Consider the following 19,167-nt stretch of genomic DNA (forward strand, 5'->3'; position numbering starts at 1 on the left):
TTTGGTGAATTGTTATGTGTAACGTAAATGCAAACTGTTGCAAGCAGTTTCCAATGTCTGTTGACTCCATCATTATGAAATGAGAATAATTACATTAGGAAACATTGAAGGTAGCTTGTTGGCTCATTTAATAATCACAGTACCTGTGAACCTAATAACTAACCTCTCTGTATACCAAGTTATTCTAGACTCAAACAGTTAAAGTACTGTTATTCATTTGATAGCTGATGGCTTGCACAAATTTCCACCAAAACAGTTTTTTGGGGGGTGAGAGCTTAACGGGTGAGAAGGGTTTCCAGGTTAGAGACATTTCTCTCTAAAGTGAAGACCGTTTGGCAAAACATTCTTCAGCTGCTCTCAGTATGTGACTTTGCCTGGTAAGTGTGTGCCAGGTACGAAGGAGTGTGACTCTATTTGGAATCCTGTTGGAACTATGCAGCTTAAAACCCTTACATTGATGTTACTACCCACTTTTAGCACTGCTAAAAAAAAACAACCACAGAGTGAGAAACAAGATTTGTGGGGATCCCACAGTCAGCCAGCCAATAGCTGCCAGTGATGCTGAACTTGGTGTTGGAGTGTTTCAAAATGACGCTTCAGGGTTGCTTCAGATTTTATTGAGATAGAACAAAATTTAATCTTCTCTGCTTCAAAATCTGAAACTCTTAAAATGATCCAAACAGAACAGGCTCATGCAATCATATTCCTTATGAGACTCTTTTACAAAAACAATGCAAAAGGAAGCATTTTCAATAGTTCTCTAGAATTAGGACCACCCAAGAGTTAACAAGCCTGAGAACTTCAATGTAGTGACTTGTTAAAACTAACCTGAATCATCATACAGACTCCAAATTCTTTAAAACTATCTTGTTTCTAAACATTGACTCCATTCATGTAAAATAAAATGGGGATTCTTAGCTTTCCCAAATGTGTGAACTTGTGATCCTAACACTGAGCTTCGCCTCATCTTGTGTTGATAGATGCATTATTTGGTTAGAAACTGAAGCACAGCAGTTAAACTCAGAGCCCCATTAATGGTGGATTACCCTGGCAAGACGGCGCCAAACTAAATCTAGCCTAGCTAAATGATCAAAGATGATTTTGAATTTGTACCATGTTTAATATTGGGGCTCTGTTTGTGTAAAAAAATAAGGTAGGATGATAAAATAATAATGATTATTTTAGACGATAGACAATATCTCATAAAATGTTAATAATTTCAGGAACTCTGATTCAGAAGGGCACAGCCTTCTGGGGGATGTAGGCAGAAGAAAGGCTTTAGCTGCACAAGCTCTCACAGCCAACCAAGAAAGATGGGTGGCATCAACTAACTCTTGCTCACTGGTTACCTAGCAACAACTTGTTGAGCAACAAGTAGCAGTTGTATGTTGTCCCCAACATACTTCGTCATACTTCACTCCTTGTTGGTCTGTGTGAACTGGAGGCGGACTTCAGCAGGTCACATCTGCACAAAGGTCAACCTGTACGAACGCATAATCGGTGACTTATAGAAAACTGCTCGGCAGTAAACAGTGTTTAATATGCGACACTGAGCTGATAATGTTGAGTCAGCACAACCAGTCGCAAGGACTTCCACTCTCTGTGTAGCACTAGCAGCTGATGCAGTGGCTGCCCTGGTGGAGAAAAACTGGGCAAAGCACAAACATGCTCATCACACATGCTAGTATCCATTCAGATTGTGAGAAACAAAGGAATTTCTCACAAGAAATGTAGGCAAACTGTACACCTAACTGTAAAATCTCAACCCTCAGACAGTGCATACAAGGACTGCACGGTTCATGGAATTCCCTCAAACTCAGGCGCAGTGTGTCTGAGGGAACAGTTGCATGTTTCACCACACCCCCTCATAACTGCTTAAGAGGAAATTGTGGACCAAAGAGGAAAGGCCACGTCAGCAGTTTGACAGTAGTTTGGATATTACAAACAAAACAATTAATCAATAATAATCATTTGACTGATATGAAATGTTTATATCACGGTCCAAGTCAGAAATGTTCCCTGCTGTAAAGGGATGACGGGTTTTCATTAGAAGTCCTCCACAGGTAAAGAACTCAGGTGGTGGATCTGCAATAAAATCTAAACCAGCATTGAAAGAGCAGACATTGATGACCGAAAAAAAAATTACTTCTTTGCGAATCCAAACTTCCTGCTGCTGTGTTTTTGCAATTACCATTATTACCCGATGAGAAGCTTGTGTGCATGTCCTGCATTTGTATGATGTACACAGATTCACACACATATTCAGCCCTTTCTAAACAGGAAGTAGTTATAGCTGCAAAGGTCACAGGCCACATCTCACAGGGGAGATGAGGATCTTGTGGTGTATGCAACACACACCAATAGGAGAGCCTCTCCTATCCTTCGGGCTTCCACACACACAACCGCCCCCACATATGTGAACAACACACACAAACAAGCGCTTGTTTGTGTGTGTTCAGCAGTTTCCGGCTCCCTGCTGCATTTCACAGCCTCTCTGAAATAACGTGGAAGCTGCAGCTGTCATGGTATGTATATGAAATCAGAAGATTTTCACAAGGAGCTGATGTATGCATCCGGCTCAGTAACACTGTCAATACGTCTGCCAAACATAACAAGTCAAAACAAACAGCTAATGGGATGTGTTTGTAGGCTCACAGCTGTCCACTTAGGAAGCATCTTAACAGGACCTGAGAGTGTGTGTCAGTTCTAACAGAACATGTTGCTCAGAACACAGTTAGAGAACACATGTTCTCTAAATAATGACCAGTAATGACCCAATTTTCTATCATCAAGTGTGTTCTGGTTTCCCACTAAACCCACCTGCTTTCTGTACAGAAATGAATTTGATAATGATGCATTACCTTGAGTGTGTGTATGATCTGATGCGGTCCAAACACTGAAGAGTTAGGATACTAGAAAGTACTAGAGTTCTATGGTAGTCGCACAATTATTGAATTATTGGCCTAAAATTTCAATCTCAATTCAGCAAGATGGCAAAAGCACCTTACTGTGAAAAAGTCCCTCTCTAACCCTTTAACTGTCACCCCAAATACTGTCACATGCAGGTCAATGGGTCAATCGGGGCTCCGGCAGTAAAAGGGCTAAGAAAGGAACACGTTGCAGAGCACACCTGAAACAATAATCCTTAAAAATAACACCCACACCAAATGCTACAACTGAAGTAGGACAAATGTCTTTCTGTAAGTTTAACTAGGAGAGGGATATCTCTGATCTCCTGATGAAATTAAGACCCAATATGAAGGCTCTGCTGAAGGCAAAGGTTGTTCCAAGTAGTACTAGTGCTAGCAAAATATACCTAATAAAGAGGCTGGTGATTGTACTCATCAAAACTGTGTGCATTTTTTAAAATGCCTGATTATTCCCCTCCAGTTCCCTCTGGCCTGATCTGTGCATCACTCAGACATTGGGATTTTCAACGTCATCATCATTTCATATCATATCATTCTATAATCATAACTGCTGTTACCCATTGTCCCTCTCTTTCTGCAGCAGACTGAGTAAATAATTCACAAGAAATTTACAAGTTTCAAAGGCTTCTGTAATAACACACATCAACTTTATATAAATGATGCCTTAACACTGAAAAGTCTGTTTAGGTAACTCTGTAATTCTGACATTCTGAATGTATCAATACTGAGTAAATAAACAGTATGAGGTGCCAGTCTGAGTGGCTTGTTTATTTCTCCTGTGACTTTAGAAACGCTTATGCATTCATTTTATTTTTACCCAATGAATTGTGTATTTTTGACAGAAAAAATGTTGGATATATTGAATGAAAGAAGATTAGGTCCACAAAAAGACAAAAAAGTGTTCTGAGATTAAAGTTTGAATTTTCTTTTCCCCCAGTGAATAATGCTCTTTCATTGTGTTCCACCTCACATGATGCAGATAATAAATATTTTGTCTTTGCTCAGATCCTTTTCCCCAGAATTGTTGATACCAAACAACATTAAAAGAAGCCTAATCTGAAGGTGTCAATAATAAGGACTATAAATAATCTAGCATTTTTAGTGAAGACCATTTAATTAATCCAATAATTGTACTCCTCTTTGATGAAACAAATCTGCTTTGTACCAAAACCCTGCAAAGCACTGAGACAACCTTGATAGAAATTTAAATGCTAGAAATCTTAACCATCAGAAACTTCTGTCTTGGTCTTTCTGGATCTCCATGCTGTGTACATTAAGATCATCTGGCATCAAACCGGCTCAGGTTAAGTTTGACAGAATGGGACTACTTTTTGTCATCGGGTGATTAATAGATAAATCAATGGCTCATCAAAGCTCCTTACAGTTTTAAAAATATGTTACTTTATGTTTAGAATTTTACATCTCCTGCAGTTGCAGCTGTGTGTTTATGAGGCTCGGAAAAAGACACCATTTCAGGATCCTGATGCTTACAGAAAAAAAGGAAATTTTACAAGTTAGCCTCCATTACAAAGAGGAAGCTATACTTCATTACAATAGTTCTTTTTGTGGCATATTTTAGCTTGAAATATGAGGGCTAGCTGAATATTTGCAATTTGGATTACATTCCTCTACCAATACGACTAGTTTCTCTGGTTCTCCCACTATTCAATATATGAACGTTCAATGGTCTAACTGTCACTATTGATATGTGGAGACTTTGTAATGAGGTACAAACTACCACACTTTACTACAGTTCATTCATCAAAACATACAATAATGATCATTTTAAAACAGCTGCTCCAAATGTGACCATGTCACATAAGATAATCCAAACGTCTCAGTAACAGATGTGCCATTTTATCTGGTACAGTAAGACTCTATTTTCAGGATCAAAAATACTCATGTCTAACATTTAAATGTCACACCCAACAAGCTGAAAAGAAAGCTGCCTTCATTTTAGTGGAGCAGGTTTACAGCTGGGAACAGGCCTTCCCTTTGAGCCTGGAACCAGTCAATTCCCAGATACATCATTTCTAGTTTCCACCAATGAGTACAGTTAACAGTAAACCAGAAAAAAATCCTAAAGGTGTCTTAAACACTGAGCTCAAGTGTAGTTTCATGTTGGCTCTAATGTGCACAGTAGATTGTACCATAGACAGATTTTATATCAATATACAGGGCAGGAAAAATTAAATATTAAAGAAACTAATCTGTAGCAGTGTTTTATGCACAGCGATGCGTGTCGAATGACTTTGACATCAATCATTATTAAATCCATTTTCATTCTAATTATCTCACACCCTCTAAGCTTATCAAGCCCCGCAGACGGTTCTGTTGACCAGAACTTTACACCTGCAGTCCAACACAAGACACAGTTCTAACCTGGTAGACTTCCTTTCTAGATGAGTCTGAAACATTCCATAGTTAAAGTCCTGGCCTACAGGATTCCAGAAGAGTCTTACCACAGACTTATCATTTGTGGTCTTCTCATTGAAGTCTCCATTCAGGTTTTTCTCCTCACCAGGGACCGGTAGGTAGTTCTCTCTCCTCATCATCACTGTACCTTCCTCCTGCTGAGAGCTTTCTCCAGGCTCAAAAGAGGAGACGGGTGGAGAACCTAGCAGAAGAACAAACGATGAATTTAGAAATAATAAAAAAATAATTGTGCAGGTGCAGAAGGCAAGAAGTCAAATCATAACTTCCTGTTCTTCTCAGTTAAAGACAGAAAAAAATTCTCCACAAACCAAAATGTGACATGAATATGATATTTTACCCATTTTCAGCAAAAGAAGTCTGGATTTGTAAATCAGCATGGTGTACAAGGATAAATAGTAGAAAAATGGTGTGTAATGTGGTTTTGCAAAACCACAAACAATGAATTAGTAGGTATGCTGGGCCAATTGATGGTGTTGCAGCTAACAGCTAATAGCTGGATATCCAAAGCTATCCAGCTGAAAGTTGCTGCTGACTATTTTTACTTCTTAAATCCCTAATGAATACGTGCTTCTCTTCCCCCTGCAAATATCAGTGTCTTCTTTCAGCAGGATACTGATCTCTACCCCATAATATAAATATATATATGAAGAGGATATTCAAAGCAAGAGAGGTCTTATGCCACCTGATGCAACCAAACAAGGTGAAAGACCTAAAAAGGATGTCCCCAGTAGGAAACTTGGGGCATGGCATCTGTCACCACCACTGAGGTTTTCTTTTTCCAAAGTAAAACATAAACTAAGTGCTGAAGAGCTTATTGTTCAAACTCCAGTACCTATTGACCCACAAGCATAAAAAGATCAGCTAGCTTGAATTTTAATTTTTGTAAAGTACATTGAGACGAGATTTGTTGTAAATTGGCGCTATATAATTTAATTTCTATGGTTGTGAACAAATTCAATTCAATTTAGTCAGAAAGGGTAGAGGATCCTGAAATTATCAAGCATTTGTTCTTTTTGTTTATCATTTTTTGGTTGAGGTGTTGCATGTGTGGACAGAATTTCCTCTGGAGTATTCCCTCCTGGATCCTGTGCAGCCTGAAGAATTTTTGTTTTTACTTTTTTACTTTCTGAGTAAAAAAAGTAAAGCAAAACATTTGATGTGTAAATATAGTAACAGTGTATCATTTTTACAGCTGGGAGCAGCTGGTCATCATCTCAGAAGCATAGATTAAACCTGAACTTTGACCCCAAATCCCAGAGGAGTTGAATTTGAGGCTTCATGGAAACAGAGTAGGAACAGAGAGAGAGACGGAGGACGTTCAGAGCAACTCTTCCCTTCATCATGCTGATCAAGGATCATATCCCAGAATCCAATGTCTCTCAGCATGTCACAACATACAGCAACATTCTTCGGTTAGAGGCCTTGTTGTTTGTTGCTATACTTACTGCTACTGGAGATCCTTCCTTTCCACAATGTCGCCATCCACAGGGACTCTGAAGATACATGAATATGAACTTCAAGAATATTTAACTTCCCTTTGGAATAAAGTATTTTTGAACTAAATTTTAATATTGGTTGTGTGAAGCTGCTGTGTTGCAAGCAGCTGCATGTTCATATCGTGTCAAGTCATCTAACTGTGCTAGGGTTGGAATAGTTTTTGGTGCTGCTGCACCTGAAATATTCTCCCTTTGTCGAAAGAAATGTTCAAGTTAGCAAAGGTTTTGCTTTTGAGATATGAGCATGTGAGAAATTTCACTCTGACCACTTTGGAGGTTTTTTTTACTTAAGACAGCTACTATTTAATGAAAATAAAATACTTAATAAATACTAAAAGTGGCAGTAAAGGCACAAAAAGATATATTATTTTTAAGTTTATGTTCTTTACAGCTCTGTTTAGGGTTACGGTATTTTTTAAGCTAACGTCCCTTGATGTGTCCTGTGTCACTTGCTCAGACAGGATTCTGCCTGGTAGGATCTGTGCAGCAAAACATGGCAGATTTAATCTGATTCAAATTCCTGAGAAGACAGGCTTGTTGTCACATGGCAAGTTTGATCATGTTTACTGAAGCAGCCTTTACATGCTGCATGTCATCGTCCACATCAATAATACCACAACAGATCTCTTTGATTTTTCAGGTTGAATCATTCTTATGTAATATTTGATCAACTTTCTGTATATTTTACGAGATTATAATTGAACTGGTATAACAGATAAATACGCTACTGTGTTTCTATTAGGGATGGGCAATAAATCAACAATATGTATCACAATAGACATATGATAAATATCTATAGATAATACATCTGATAGAATTTTAAATAATTTCCCAGAATTCCGATTCAGAATCATACAGGATTGTGGGGGATGTAAGCAGAGGAAAGACTTCAGCTGCTCAACCTCTAACAACCAGCTAAGAAAGGTTGGTGGCAATAACTAAATCACTCACTCTTTAGTTACCTAGCAACAACCTACTCACTAAGAAGCTGCAGTTTCAGGTTTTGCCACCGCGCCTCATGACTCTTAAAAAATAAAAAACAACAACAGTGTGGAGTTAAAACTGTGGATAAAACACAAAAACCATGCCACCAGTTTGACAGTATTTCAGATATTTAAAATAAAAGACTAATCAATAATTATTGCTTTCAACCAATATGAAATGTTCATGTTGTGATTTCAGCCATATTGTCCATCCTTATTATCTATTAAATATGGTTGGTTTAAATATCTAAATATGATGTAATAAAATGAAATGAAGTGTTTTATGGAAATATGATTTGGGGTTGTATTATATGCAGATAAAGTTTTTATGGACCATCAAACCAGAAATTACAGTCTGGATGATTTCTGACCATTTAATCTAAGAAAAGGAAATTATTGCCAGAAAATTCAGACATAGTGATACATAATAATATGTTTGATTTTTCAAGCAAAATGTATCAGAATTTACTGTGTATAGAATTTCAACATGCTATACAGACGTATTTCAATCATTCCATGCAGTCTTCATCACTCAAATTCCTTCCATCTCTAACATCATCCAAAGCAACAAAATGCTGCTGGTTTCATGCTATCTCCCAGACATCATGGTAGATTTGTAGAGACGCAGCAACCAGTTTGCATTTTACATTCACTCACAGCTGGAAGAATGAGGAGTTAGCAGCTATCATGGTCAAGCCATCAGATAACACACTGGCTCCATTTATCTGAACTACAACAACCAGGTACTTTGACGATACAGGTCCTGATCACTATAGGTTTAAAAAAAAACAACAAGCAAAGACATAAATCTGTTCCTTCCTTGTTGCTCTGATAAGTAAATACAACTAGTGCTCTGCCTGCTAAGTGTCTCTGCCATGAAGACGTCATGCTGCAGAGATTCATCTGCACTGGTAAGGAACACAGGGTCCGAATGGAGGAGACTGGACAGAAAGCACACAGGATGAGAGAGGGATCGCTGTGGGCGGTGGAAATGGGAAGAGGGTATCTGCAGGACCAGACTCTGACCACAGTGGGTGTTTCTGCTTTGCAATGTGCCGCAAAGTTACTTTCACATCCCAGCATCAGCCAGACAGCTGCCTGAGACGGAGCCCATAGTGAAACCAGAAGTCTACTTACGCAGGATAAAAACACACATCCTCCTTCATCACCTCACTGTCTGAAGTTAAATCAGAACAAACTTCTCTGGCTCCAGGTCAGTTAGAATCACCAAAAGGATTTTTATTTGTAAATGACAGTACAATGCTATGAGAATATGTCAGAGATTTATGTATTATAGGAATGCCTTTGAACAGGATAACTTGGATAAACTCTTCTGGGTTTTCTCCCAGACACACAAATTCTCTCTAGCCTGAGATCAGGGCTTTGTGACAGTTACAACAAAACATTGACATTGTTATCCTGAAGAGGGTCATAGTTCCAGATGAACTATGGGGTTAGGATAACCCCATAGTTAGAAGTTGGACCTGAGCATGAACTTCCTGACTGATGTCTTTAGATGTTACTTCAATATTTCTACATAATATTCCTTCCTCATCATCTATTTTATGAAGTGGACCAGTTCCTCCAGCAGCTAAATGGTCCCACAGCATGATGCTGCCACACTTCACAGTTAACAGTGTGCCCAGGCCAACAGTCTGTCAGTAACAACATGTTTCACTGTCCTAACAGCTTCAGCAGCATCTTCACAAGGTCTTTGGCTTTTGTCTTGCAATCAAGTTCCGAAGTTTCGAGTTTTAGACCAGAACCCATTAGAAGTTTCCAAAGCATCATCATCATCATCTTCATCATCATCATCATCATCATCATCATCATCTTCAGCCGGGATCTTTGTTGGAAGAGACAAGGATCATTCTGGATATAAACTTCTGATGACCTTAATAACTTAATCTGAGATATTCTCATTATTGTGGCATTTATCAAATAGAAACAATTTTTCTCCTCTCTTTTGTGGGCTCTAGTGTCCCTTATATGAAAGTAGGCTGACAGGAAAGAGGGAAGGAGAGGGGGGAAGACATGCAGCAAATATCGTCGGGTCCGGGAGTCAAACATGCGACGGCCGCATGGAGGACTCAAGGCCTCCAAACATGTGTTGTGCTATCACCTACACCACCTAACTGACCTAAAACAAAATAACTGATTTAACTTAAGACAGTGAGGAAAATGTGTATATGTATTTTTATTGGGTCTATGTAAACTGCACAGCAGCATAGGATGTGAAAAATAAAATCAGACCAAACAGGAGGCGGAGAGGAAAAACCTGCCTGTATCAAATCACTTCAACTTCTGGTTTGCATGACAAGGTAATACAGTTATTTACGCATGGAAATATGTGGCCTGTCATTCAAAGCCATGCATTCGCTCCAAACATGAAGAATAATTCTGAAGACAGGTGGGTAATGAGAGCTCTACTGTTTCCCTTCTGGACTGAGACCTGCACCTGAACTGAACTGAATTCAGGTCCAGCCACCGGTGGAAGGAGTTTTAGATTCTTCCTGGTACAATGACAAGAATTGTTAGTAACTTGTATATTCTCTCTGTATCTCTAAAAGCAAAATGCAAACCATCCATCTATCTTCATCCACTTATCGGGTCGGGTGGTGGGGTATCAGCCTCAGCTGGAAGGCCCAGACTTCCCTCTTGTTCCAGTTCCTCAGGGGAATCCCCAGGTGTTTCCAGGCCAGCTGAGAGTAGGCCAGTTGGTCAGACATTATCTTACCTGACCAGCTTACTTTCACCTCGGGTTCCAGCAGAGAAACTTCAGGGTTTAGACCAAACCATGACTACACAACCAATGTGACGGGAGTTAGTCAGTTTTGCAGCAGACGCATTAACTGAATGTTAATAATATTCAACAGAAGAAATAAGCAACGACTTGTAAAAACATGAACAAGTTGACCTCCTTGCTGCTCTGATGCAAAAAGCTTAAGCTTTATCTAGAATCAGATAAATGGACTTTAAGTTTAGAAATATGCACCGGATCGTTTTTTCTCTCTCTCTCAATAAATGAAGGGTATCATCTTACCGAGTTCCTGGCTACTGCCATGGTGGGACAAGCCCCCAACCTGTTCCTCTTGCTGCTCCATTGGGATTAGGAGGACTTGCTGGAGAGCAGATTCCCCAGCAGATCAGTGGAGCCCCGGCTCTCAGCAGCAGCATCCACTCCTCACAGCCAGCACAGTCAGCGCTGCAGCGTGGAGAGGCTGCACGGAAAGCTTCCCATCTCTTCGGGAGCTCGGAACGGAGACAACCGAGGAACCAGTTGCTGCTTGATTTTACCACAAGCTCCAATTAATGACAGAGAGGCAGCATCTAAACACAGCAGGCTGCATATCTCCAGGAGACGGTCAGTGGGAATGATGCGCGGCTCAGGAAAACGCGCCCCGATGGCATTATCTGTCAGGATGCGGGCATTCCGGGCTAACACGCCTCCTAACCGCATGGAAGGACGCTGTTCTTTAAATCGACATTTGCTGCGCACTGACACTGCGCTGGGAAGCGCCGCGAAAATCGTGCCGAAACGTTCTTAAAACGTGTTGCATTCAATTCCCAAGGGAGAAATGAGGAACGACGGAACTGTGAGGCTGCAAACGTCCCAGTTCATGTGAAACTGTTCACACGTCAGCTAATGTCTCCCAAGAGCGGGGGATGTCACTCTTCATATCCTGAGTTATTCATTTTAAAATAAATTCATGTCAAATAAAGAAGCAGAGAGCAGACGGCAGCATAAAGGACCTCTTTCATTGAGCGATAAATAACTCTCCATCACTAAATCAATTAGGATTAAACATTATATATTTAATTAAAATTCTGTCAGATTTGCTTTATTAATCTAGCATTGGATCACAACGAAACATAATTTCAAAACTCTTAAAATATGTTCATTCCAAAGATCACTTTATATCCTGGTCAGCCAACACAGATCCAAACTTTTTCACAGCATTTGGTGTGAATCTGTGACTGTTTCCTCTCCTCCTGGTCAATGAGAAACCTGAGCAGCACTGTGATCAAACACAAGATCCAGGAAGTAGTTTAATATATTGACTCAACATGCCATGATAGTTTTTTGGACTGGGATGCTGATAAAACCCTTAGTGAACCCCTGATGCTGGCAGCAGCAGAAACCAGTCACACCATCAACCTCCACAAACTGAAATGCACAAAAATAATGACAGAATCACCTCAGAGCTAGCATAAAGTTCAGAACATCTTCCCCAGAAAAGCCTGCTCTTCTTTTCTGTCTCCTGCTTTATTGGGAGCTCCGTCAAACAGAGCTTCAGTAAAAAAAGACAATACACATCTGGGCTACAGCCAATTGGCTGTAATTGTAATTATTCAACTTACAATTATTCAATGGAAGTTGAATAATTAGAAGTCGTGGATTCCTTTCAGGCTGAAGACATTTTCTAAGCAATTGAGTTTAAATGTAAACTTCAAATTCCTCTAAGGAATAATTGCAGAATGTTGAAGGACTGGCTCTTCCTCCAGGGCTGAAGCAAGCCGTGTGCATGCAAAGCAGAATCAGATGCTCTTCATCAGCTTATACAGACATTAAATCTAACCTTACAATACAGAAAAACATTTAAAGGTCAGATGTATCTTTCATAGTCATACTGATCAACTGAAACTCTTTTCATCAGTCACATTCACACACTGCCACTCAGATCAGAGGCAATCTGGGGTTGCAACATATTGATGTGTTGGAAGGAAGCCGGAATCAACCCTCAATTTTATAATTCCAGTAGTATCGCTTCCTTTTTGAGCCACAGTTGCCTGCAACTGGTCTGACTATACAAACTAAGCAGCAACCAACCCCCTGCTGGTTAAAATACCCCAACTCTGGGACAGGATTACATGGGGACAGGAAATCGATGGACATCATGTCCTGTATTGTAGAATCTTCTCACTGATTCAGACCAGATATCACTCTATGAAGTGAAGAGAGTTGAAGGAAGAATTTCTGAGCTGCTATCAAAATTATTGCTTTCCCCACGGAATCCCTGCTTATCATATTCTATTATTCAAATTTACCATTAATCATAGTTTAACAGAGGGCTGGTTTGGATTTTCTCTCTCTCTTTGATAGACAGAACGTTCTTTCCTAAAAACCTTATACAGTCACATAAAAAGGAAACAAGACGCACAAGCGAACTGTGAGAGGAGAGACAATCTACTGAAGACTGGTCGTAAGCCTGGTTTCCTATTGCACATAAAGGCAGCTTGAGCTGTAGCTGTGGTGCGCCAGCAGGGGCCGCCCACCGGCGCTCAGAGCGCTCGGACGATGGTGGCTCCAAAGCTCCAACACCTGCTCAGCTCAGTGACCGGGTCCCACAAAGCCACCAGCATGTACAGTCGCTTCAATTATAAGGTGATAGCGGCATGCGCGACGCAATCAGTGCGCAGCACAGACAATCCAAATAAATAATTAATGAGCAGGTTAAAGTAAAGAGTGTGGCCAGCTGGCACGATTATCTAAAACAAAATAAGAAGATAAAAGAGATAGAGAGAAGAGAAGAAAAGAAAAAAGAAGAGAAGAGAAGAAAAGAGAAGAGAAGACAAGAGAAGAGAAGAGAAGAAGCTCCAGATATTTACTTTCAGTCTTCAGGTGCGCTGAAGCTCTTTCCTGAACGTGAATGCAGGACTCCTCCTCTCACCTGTGCAGGACTCCTCCTCTCACCTGTGCAGGACTCCTCCTCTCACCTCCTCTTCACAGACAAGGTGGAAGACGAAGCACTTATGGTATCCGCAGGATAGACTCCGCCCACTCACCTGCCCAGGTTAGTGTCAGGTCATTAGGGGGGTTAGGTCAGGTGATCATGTTAGAACATGGGCTACAGGGCGGGGCTGCTGGATGACCGGAAGACAAGAAAAATCCTTTTATAAACCCAAACCAGCTCATAAAGGATTATTGGTCTGGCAGCAGTTATTGTTTTCCTTTTGGGAAACGGGAATTATCTGAGAAACATGATCTGAGAAACAGACACATGCCTCCCACCAAACTACCTGGTAAATACAACACAGCCGTATTGCAACAATCCAACATTCCCAAGACAACATGTGTGGACTTGTAGTAGACTGCTGGGTAATTTTCCAGTTTGAAAAAGCACCATTGGAGGCATTCAGTGGGACAAAGAATTTCAGAGCATACTTTGTGGTTTTGTCAGAACAGCTTCAGCAAGTAAAGGTCAGGAGGAAAAAAATATTTTTCAAGCAACAGCATTTTTACATTCCCTTCCATTTAGATGTAACTAAAATCAGGTTTTAAATCATAAATTTTGATTTAAATAAGACAATGATGAACAGCCATCCATCCATCTTCTTCCTCTTATCCGGGGTCGGGTCGTGGGGGTAGCAGCTTCAGAAGGGAGGCCCAGACTTCCCTCTCCCCAGCCACTTCTTCCAGCTCCTCCGGAGGAATCCCAAGGCGTTCCCAGGCCAGCCGACAGACATAGTCCCTCCAGCGTGTCCTGGGTCTTCCCCGGGGCCTCCTCCCGGTGAGACGTGCCCGGAACACCTCACCAGGGAGGCGTCCAGGAGGCATCCTGACCATATGCCCGAACCACCTCAACTGGCCCCTCTCGACGTGAAGGAGCAGTGGCTCTACTCTGAGTCCCTCCCGGATGACTGAGCTTCTCACCCTATCTCTAAGGGAGAACCCAGACACCCTACGAAGAAAACCCATTTCGGCCGCTTCTATCCGTGATCTCGTTCTTTCGGTCATGACCCAAAGCTCATGACCATAGATGAGGGTGGGAATGTAGAACGACCGGTAAATCGAGAGCTTCGCTTTTTGGCTCAGCTCTCGCTTCACCACGACGGACCGGTACAACGCCCGCTTGATGGCAGACACTGCACCAATCCGCCTGTCGATCTCCCACTCCCTTAAAACAAATATACAACATTTGTATATTTGTTTCATCCATTCATTTCATATCCATTAATCCATCCATCGTTGCAGAGGGCCTGGGGATTTTATCACATCTGGTCTGGTACACTCAATTGGTTTGGGGTCTAAAGTTGGAACATGTTCAGCTGCTGTGGTTCTCTTTCACTCTGCATTAAACCAAACCAACCAAACCCTTTAACAATCTGTTCCCACTCTCACCTGTGGTGGTGCTGCACCAAGAACAAATGAAGGAATTTACTTTAAAAAGGGCACAATTTTCTTCTTGATTAAACGTAAACAGAAATGAAACGGTGTCAGATTGTAGCGGTTGTAATATTGAATTAAATTTATTCTTTATTGATAGAGTATTGGCATTTATTGACATTCATTTGTGGAATTTGTGGATTTAACTTTTGTCTTTGGCATTTCTCCAGCTACCACTAGACTCTCACGTTTGTTTTGGTTGTATTTACCCAGAATCCCCTATGTTGTAGCCCATTTCCTGCTTTTGGAGTGGTCTCTGGTCTACTAGGCATTTGCATTGGCATTCGAAATCCGCCACAGTTCACTTCTACCGAACTAAGACCGAGTTCTATTGCGCATTCACATCTCCACCAACAAACCGGACTTTCTAGGCAAACAATTAGAGTTCAGTTAAAGTAGACTAAATATGGCTGGCGTGAATTCACCCTATGACTCCATGACCTCACCTTTCTCAGTCTCTGTGAGTTTACATAGGAAATGTTCAGCTTTCCTGACAATTTGCCTTGAAAGCTCCCGTCTGGAGCCATGAGCTGCCATTATGTCTACCAATACTTAGAGGCCACTGGCTGCCTGTGAGTGGGTGTCAAATGACTGTGGAATTTTACATGTAAGGACCAGAGAAAGACTGTAAGAAGGAGGTTAACTGTGTGAACAGGCGTCTCCAAATACATGTCTGTCTGAGCAAACACACACATGGATACCAGAGCGGCATTGGTCAATCCATCACAGACAGACTGCATTTCAGAAAGAAAGCAAACCTGACTTACACCATTAGTGGAGGTTCTGTGTAAACACCTGCTTTAGAGCCTGTTGGCTGTTTGCCATCTCATGCTCTGCAGGGTTTAAATTGTGCTGTTTTCAAAAGCTAAGTCCTAATTTGGCTTTACTATGTGGCAAAACTAAATGCTAGTGAATGATTGAATGAAATCCTTTCCAGATTTGCAATTAAAAGTAAGAGCAGGGAAGACAAAGGTATATTTGCATAAACAACTCAGGAAACAATGTGTTTCTCAGCAACATCTAGACTTTCATAGCCTTAGGTGTAGATTTACAGAGACCACACCTTAATACTCATTCTGCATATCAGGAAAGAAGGAATTTTTCACTAAACTATAATGAAAAGAAACCCACTGATCTTGTAACGTGTTAGATTTGGTCTGCCTACAAAAACCGTATGAAAACAAAAATTCTGAAAAAACAAAAGGACAAGTAGAAAAAAATAGGACACAAAAAATGAAATGCACCTCATTAATGCAATGTTATGTAATGTTGTTCCTGCCTCAGTATAAATCTGATAAGGACTTTCAACTTTGTCTGTCTGTGGAAGTTATTCTGATTATCCAAAGGACAGTCAACCCAGCAGGCTTTAGCAGCATTTATGTTAGCCTGCAGGCAGTGTAGTGAACAACATTGTCATAAAACCTTTTAGTGTTGTTTTTGTTGAACAGTTAATATTACAGGAATTTGTGGAATTTTCTTGTTCTAATAATCACCTTTTCCACTTTAACCTGCGATAGAGTTTGATCATGATCCACCGATTCAAAAGGATCAGCTTCAAGTACTCGATAGTTCTCTTATGCTGATTTATTTTTAAACTTTATTGCTGCACATTTTTAAAACCTGTTTTCACTTGTAAAAGATTTGCTTTTAAATTTAATTGTACAGCTTATTTGTCACCATAAACAAGGTAATTGAATGTGCTTTACATCATAAAAACACAAAAATACAAAGTCTTAAAAGACTCCACACAATCAACAATTGAGAAAACCAGTAAACATTACATTTTGTCAAGTGCATTCAAATGCAAATATATATTGGTCAATGTTCCATTAATTATGGTCAAAAATCAACTCCAAACAGCTGGGTTTTTATCCTTGATTTAAAGGAATTCAGGGTTTCAGCTGCTATGCAGTTTTCGTGAAGTTTGTTCCAGATTTGAGGAGCATAGAAGCTGAAAGCTGCTTCTCCATATTTGTTTCTGATTCTTGGAATGCAGAGCAGACCAGAACCAGAAGACCTCAGAGGTCTGGAAGTTTGATACAACTCCAGCAGATCCTTAATGTATTTTGGTGTTCATTGAATTATGAACAGTATTTAAAGTCTATTTTTTGAGCTACAGGAAGTCAGTGGAAGGACTTTAGAACTGGGTAATGTGCTCTATCTTCCTGCTTTTAGTGAGGACATCAGCAGCAGCGTTCTGGATCAGCTGCAGCTGGAGGATTATTGTTATTATTATTTTTTATCACTGTTGCAGTAATCAATGCGACTAAAGATATATACATGGACGGACAAGTTTCTCTAGATTTTGCAGAGACAGAGCTGCTGAGTACACATTTGCTTGGAACATATCATTGTTTACACTAAAAAAAGCTTGTTGCACGGACAAGATTTATGTTAACACTGCAACAATAAAAAACAACTGTTTCATAATGAATTACACAACTGAATCCAAAGTAGATGCTTTCACAAAGGAAGCATGATCTATGTGACAATGAAATGGTGATATTTTTTTTATCTTTATTACAAGAATACTACAACTCCAGAAAGGTTTTTCAGTATCCAAAATAGTGTCCAGTGAGTATTTTTGACAACTGGATCATGTTTGAAATTTTCACATTGTGATTTCCACACAGTACAAAATTTCTTTGAATTTCATTTCCAAATAGTTCACAGAACATTTTATGTTTTCCAGGCTTTTTGAACATCTCCACATATGTTTTCTTCAAACAACTTTTTTTATATATGTATATATCTTTTTATTCTTGAGCATTTGATCATTATAAATTGAGTTTTATTGCTCATCCAATAAGACCTGACATTAAAGGGCTGTAAATTCTCTAGATAAACGATTGTTGTTGATAAACTGTTGATACACTCAAATAAAATTGGTGGTATTACTTTAGTGTATCCTACCTGAGGAAGATTGAAGACTTCCTCAGGTAGTTTCTGTATAAGAAATAAATAATTTACTGTTATAATAAGGTCTATCAAACAAGCTTGATAAAGAAAGAAAAAAGATCTCACTATTGTCTAAGAAATGTCTGAAGAGAAAACTTTTTTCAAACTAATCTCTAAACATTGATCTAAGTCAGCCAGCAGCATTGCAAGTAAAGCCAGTGTGCAGAAGAACTTTAGAGTGATAACAAGAATCTTTGTGAATGGCCCACCAAACAGAACTTACTTCCCTACTTATTCCCCTCACAAAACTTCTGTCAGCCTTTTAGACCACCCAACTCCTTGTAAAGTATGTTTTCCGTCTCCATGGCATTCCTGTTGAAGTTCTGTCTGACCTTGACTCCCAGTTCATTTTCAGGTATGGAAACAATTTTGCTTTGCCCTCAATGCCAAAGTCTCTCTCAGGTTACCACCCCGAGTCCAACGGTCAGCAGAACATATAAACCAAGAACTCAAATCTACCCTTAGATGTCTCACATCCACAAACCCCTCAGACTGGAGCAAGTTCCTTCAATACACCCACAACTCGCTGTAGCCACTAGTCTGCAGGAATTTTAATTCCTGCATTTGTAGTTGCATGAATTCTGTAGAATTGGTTACCGACCTTTTCTCTTCACAGCAGATGACAAAGACATTTCAATGATCTTGGTCCATCATCACTTATGTCACTGCAAGCAATAGTGTTTCTGCATCCTACAAACAGCTGAACAAAGGAGCCATTTCACAGACTCTAAATGCACCCCAGCACCCAGTACTCACCTGGACAAAAGGCTTGGCTCCCTTAAAGTATATCTCCATGAAACTTGCTCTACGATCCATTGGTCCGTACATCATTGAATCTGTTATCAGTCCCACAGCTGTCCGTCTGCCTTCCAGTCTTTGTGGTGATGACTTTGTGGAGAACAGAAGGATGGATCGGCTGTCTCAGAAATAAAAATTGTCTATGACAGTTTCTCAGTCATCAAGCTTAATCTCGCAGTAAAAGGATGTGAGAATGAGCCAATATGTCCCAATAATGTGACACCTGATGTTCTGATATGAGTTGGGAGTTTCATGTTTATAAATCGTTATGAGGACCTCTTCAGTAATAGTTACCATTATGCTTTATGACCCACACAGTGATTCTTCAAATTATCACTTGTGGGATGTTCCCCACTGAGACCAGAGTGATGTCTTTCAGAAAGTAGCATCAGATGATC

At 40.1% G+C, this 19,167-nt stretch overlaps 1 protein-coding gene across 3 annotated transcripts in view; it reads right to left on the bottom strand.

Moving 5' to 3' along the window:
- ano1a (anoctamin 1, calcium activated chloride channel a) overlaps nt 1-13,559 on the bottom strand; it is a 51,441-nt gene extending 37,882 nt beyond the window's left edge. Inside the window, exons 1-2 of one of the 3 annotated variants that reach the window (XM_044144863.1) lie at nt 13,456-13,559; nt 5,393-5,547 (exon numbers count right to left, since the gene is read on the bottom strand). In XM_044144863.1, the coding sequence (XP_044000798.1) occupies nt 5,393-5,485 (93 nt within the window). In that variant the 5' untranslated portion in view covers nt 5,486-5,547; nt 13,456-13,559. Of the gene's footprint in view, nt 1-5,392; nt 5,548-10,888; nt 11,404-13,455 lie in introns of those variants that run through there. The other 2 variants (XM_044144849.1, XM_044144856.1) reach the window with 2 other exon arrangements.
- Nucleotides 13,560-19,167: the final 5,608 nt, after the last annotated feature.

This window comes from Gambusia affinis, linkage group LG02 (genome assembly GCF_019740435.1).
Source record: "Gambusia affinis linkage group LG02, SWU_Gaff_1.0, whole genome shotgun sequence".
Classification (NCBI taxonomy): Eukaryota; Metazoa; Chordata; class Actinopteri; order Cyprinodontiformes; family Poeciliidae; genus Gambusia; species Gambusia affinis.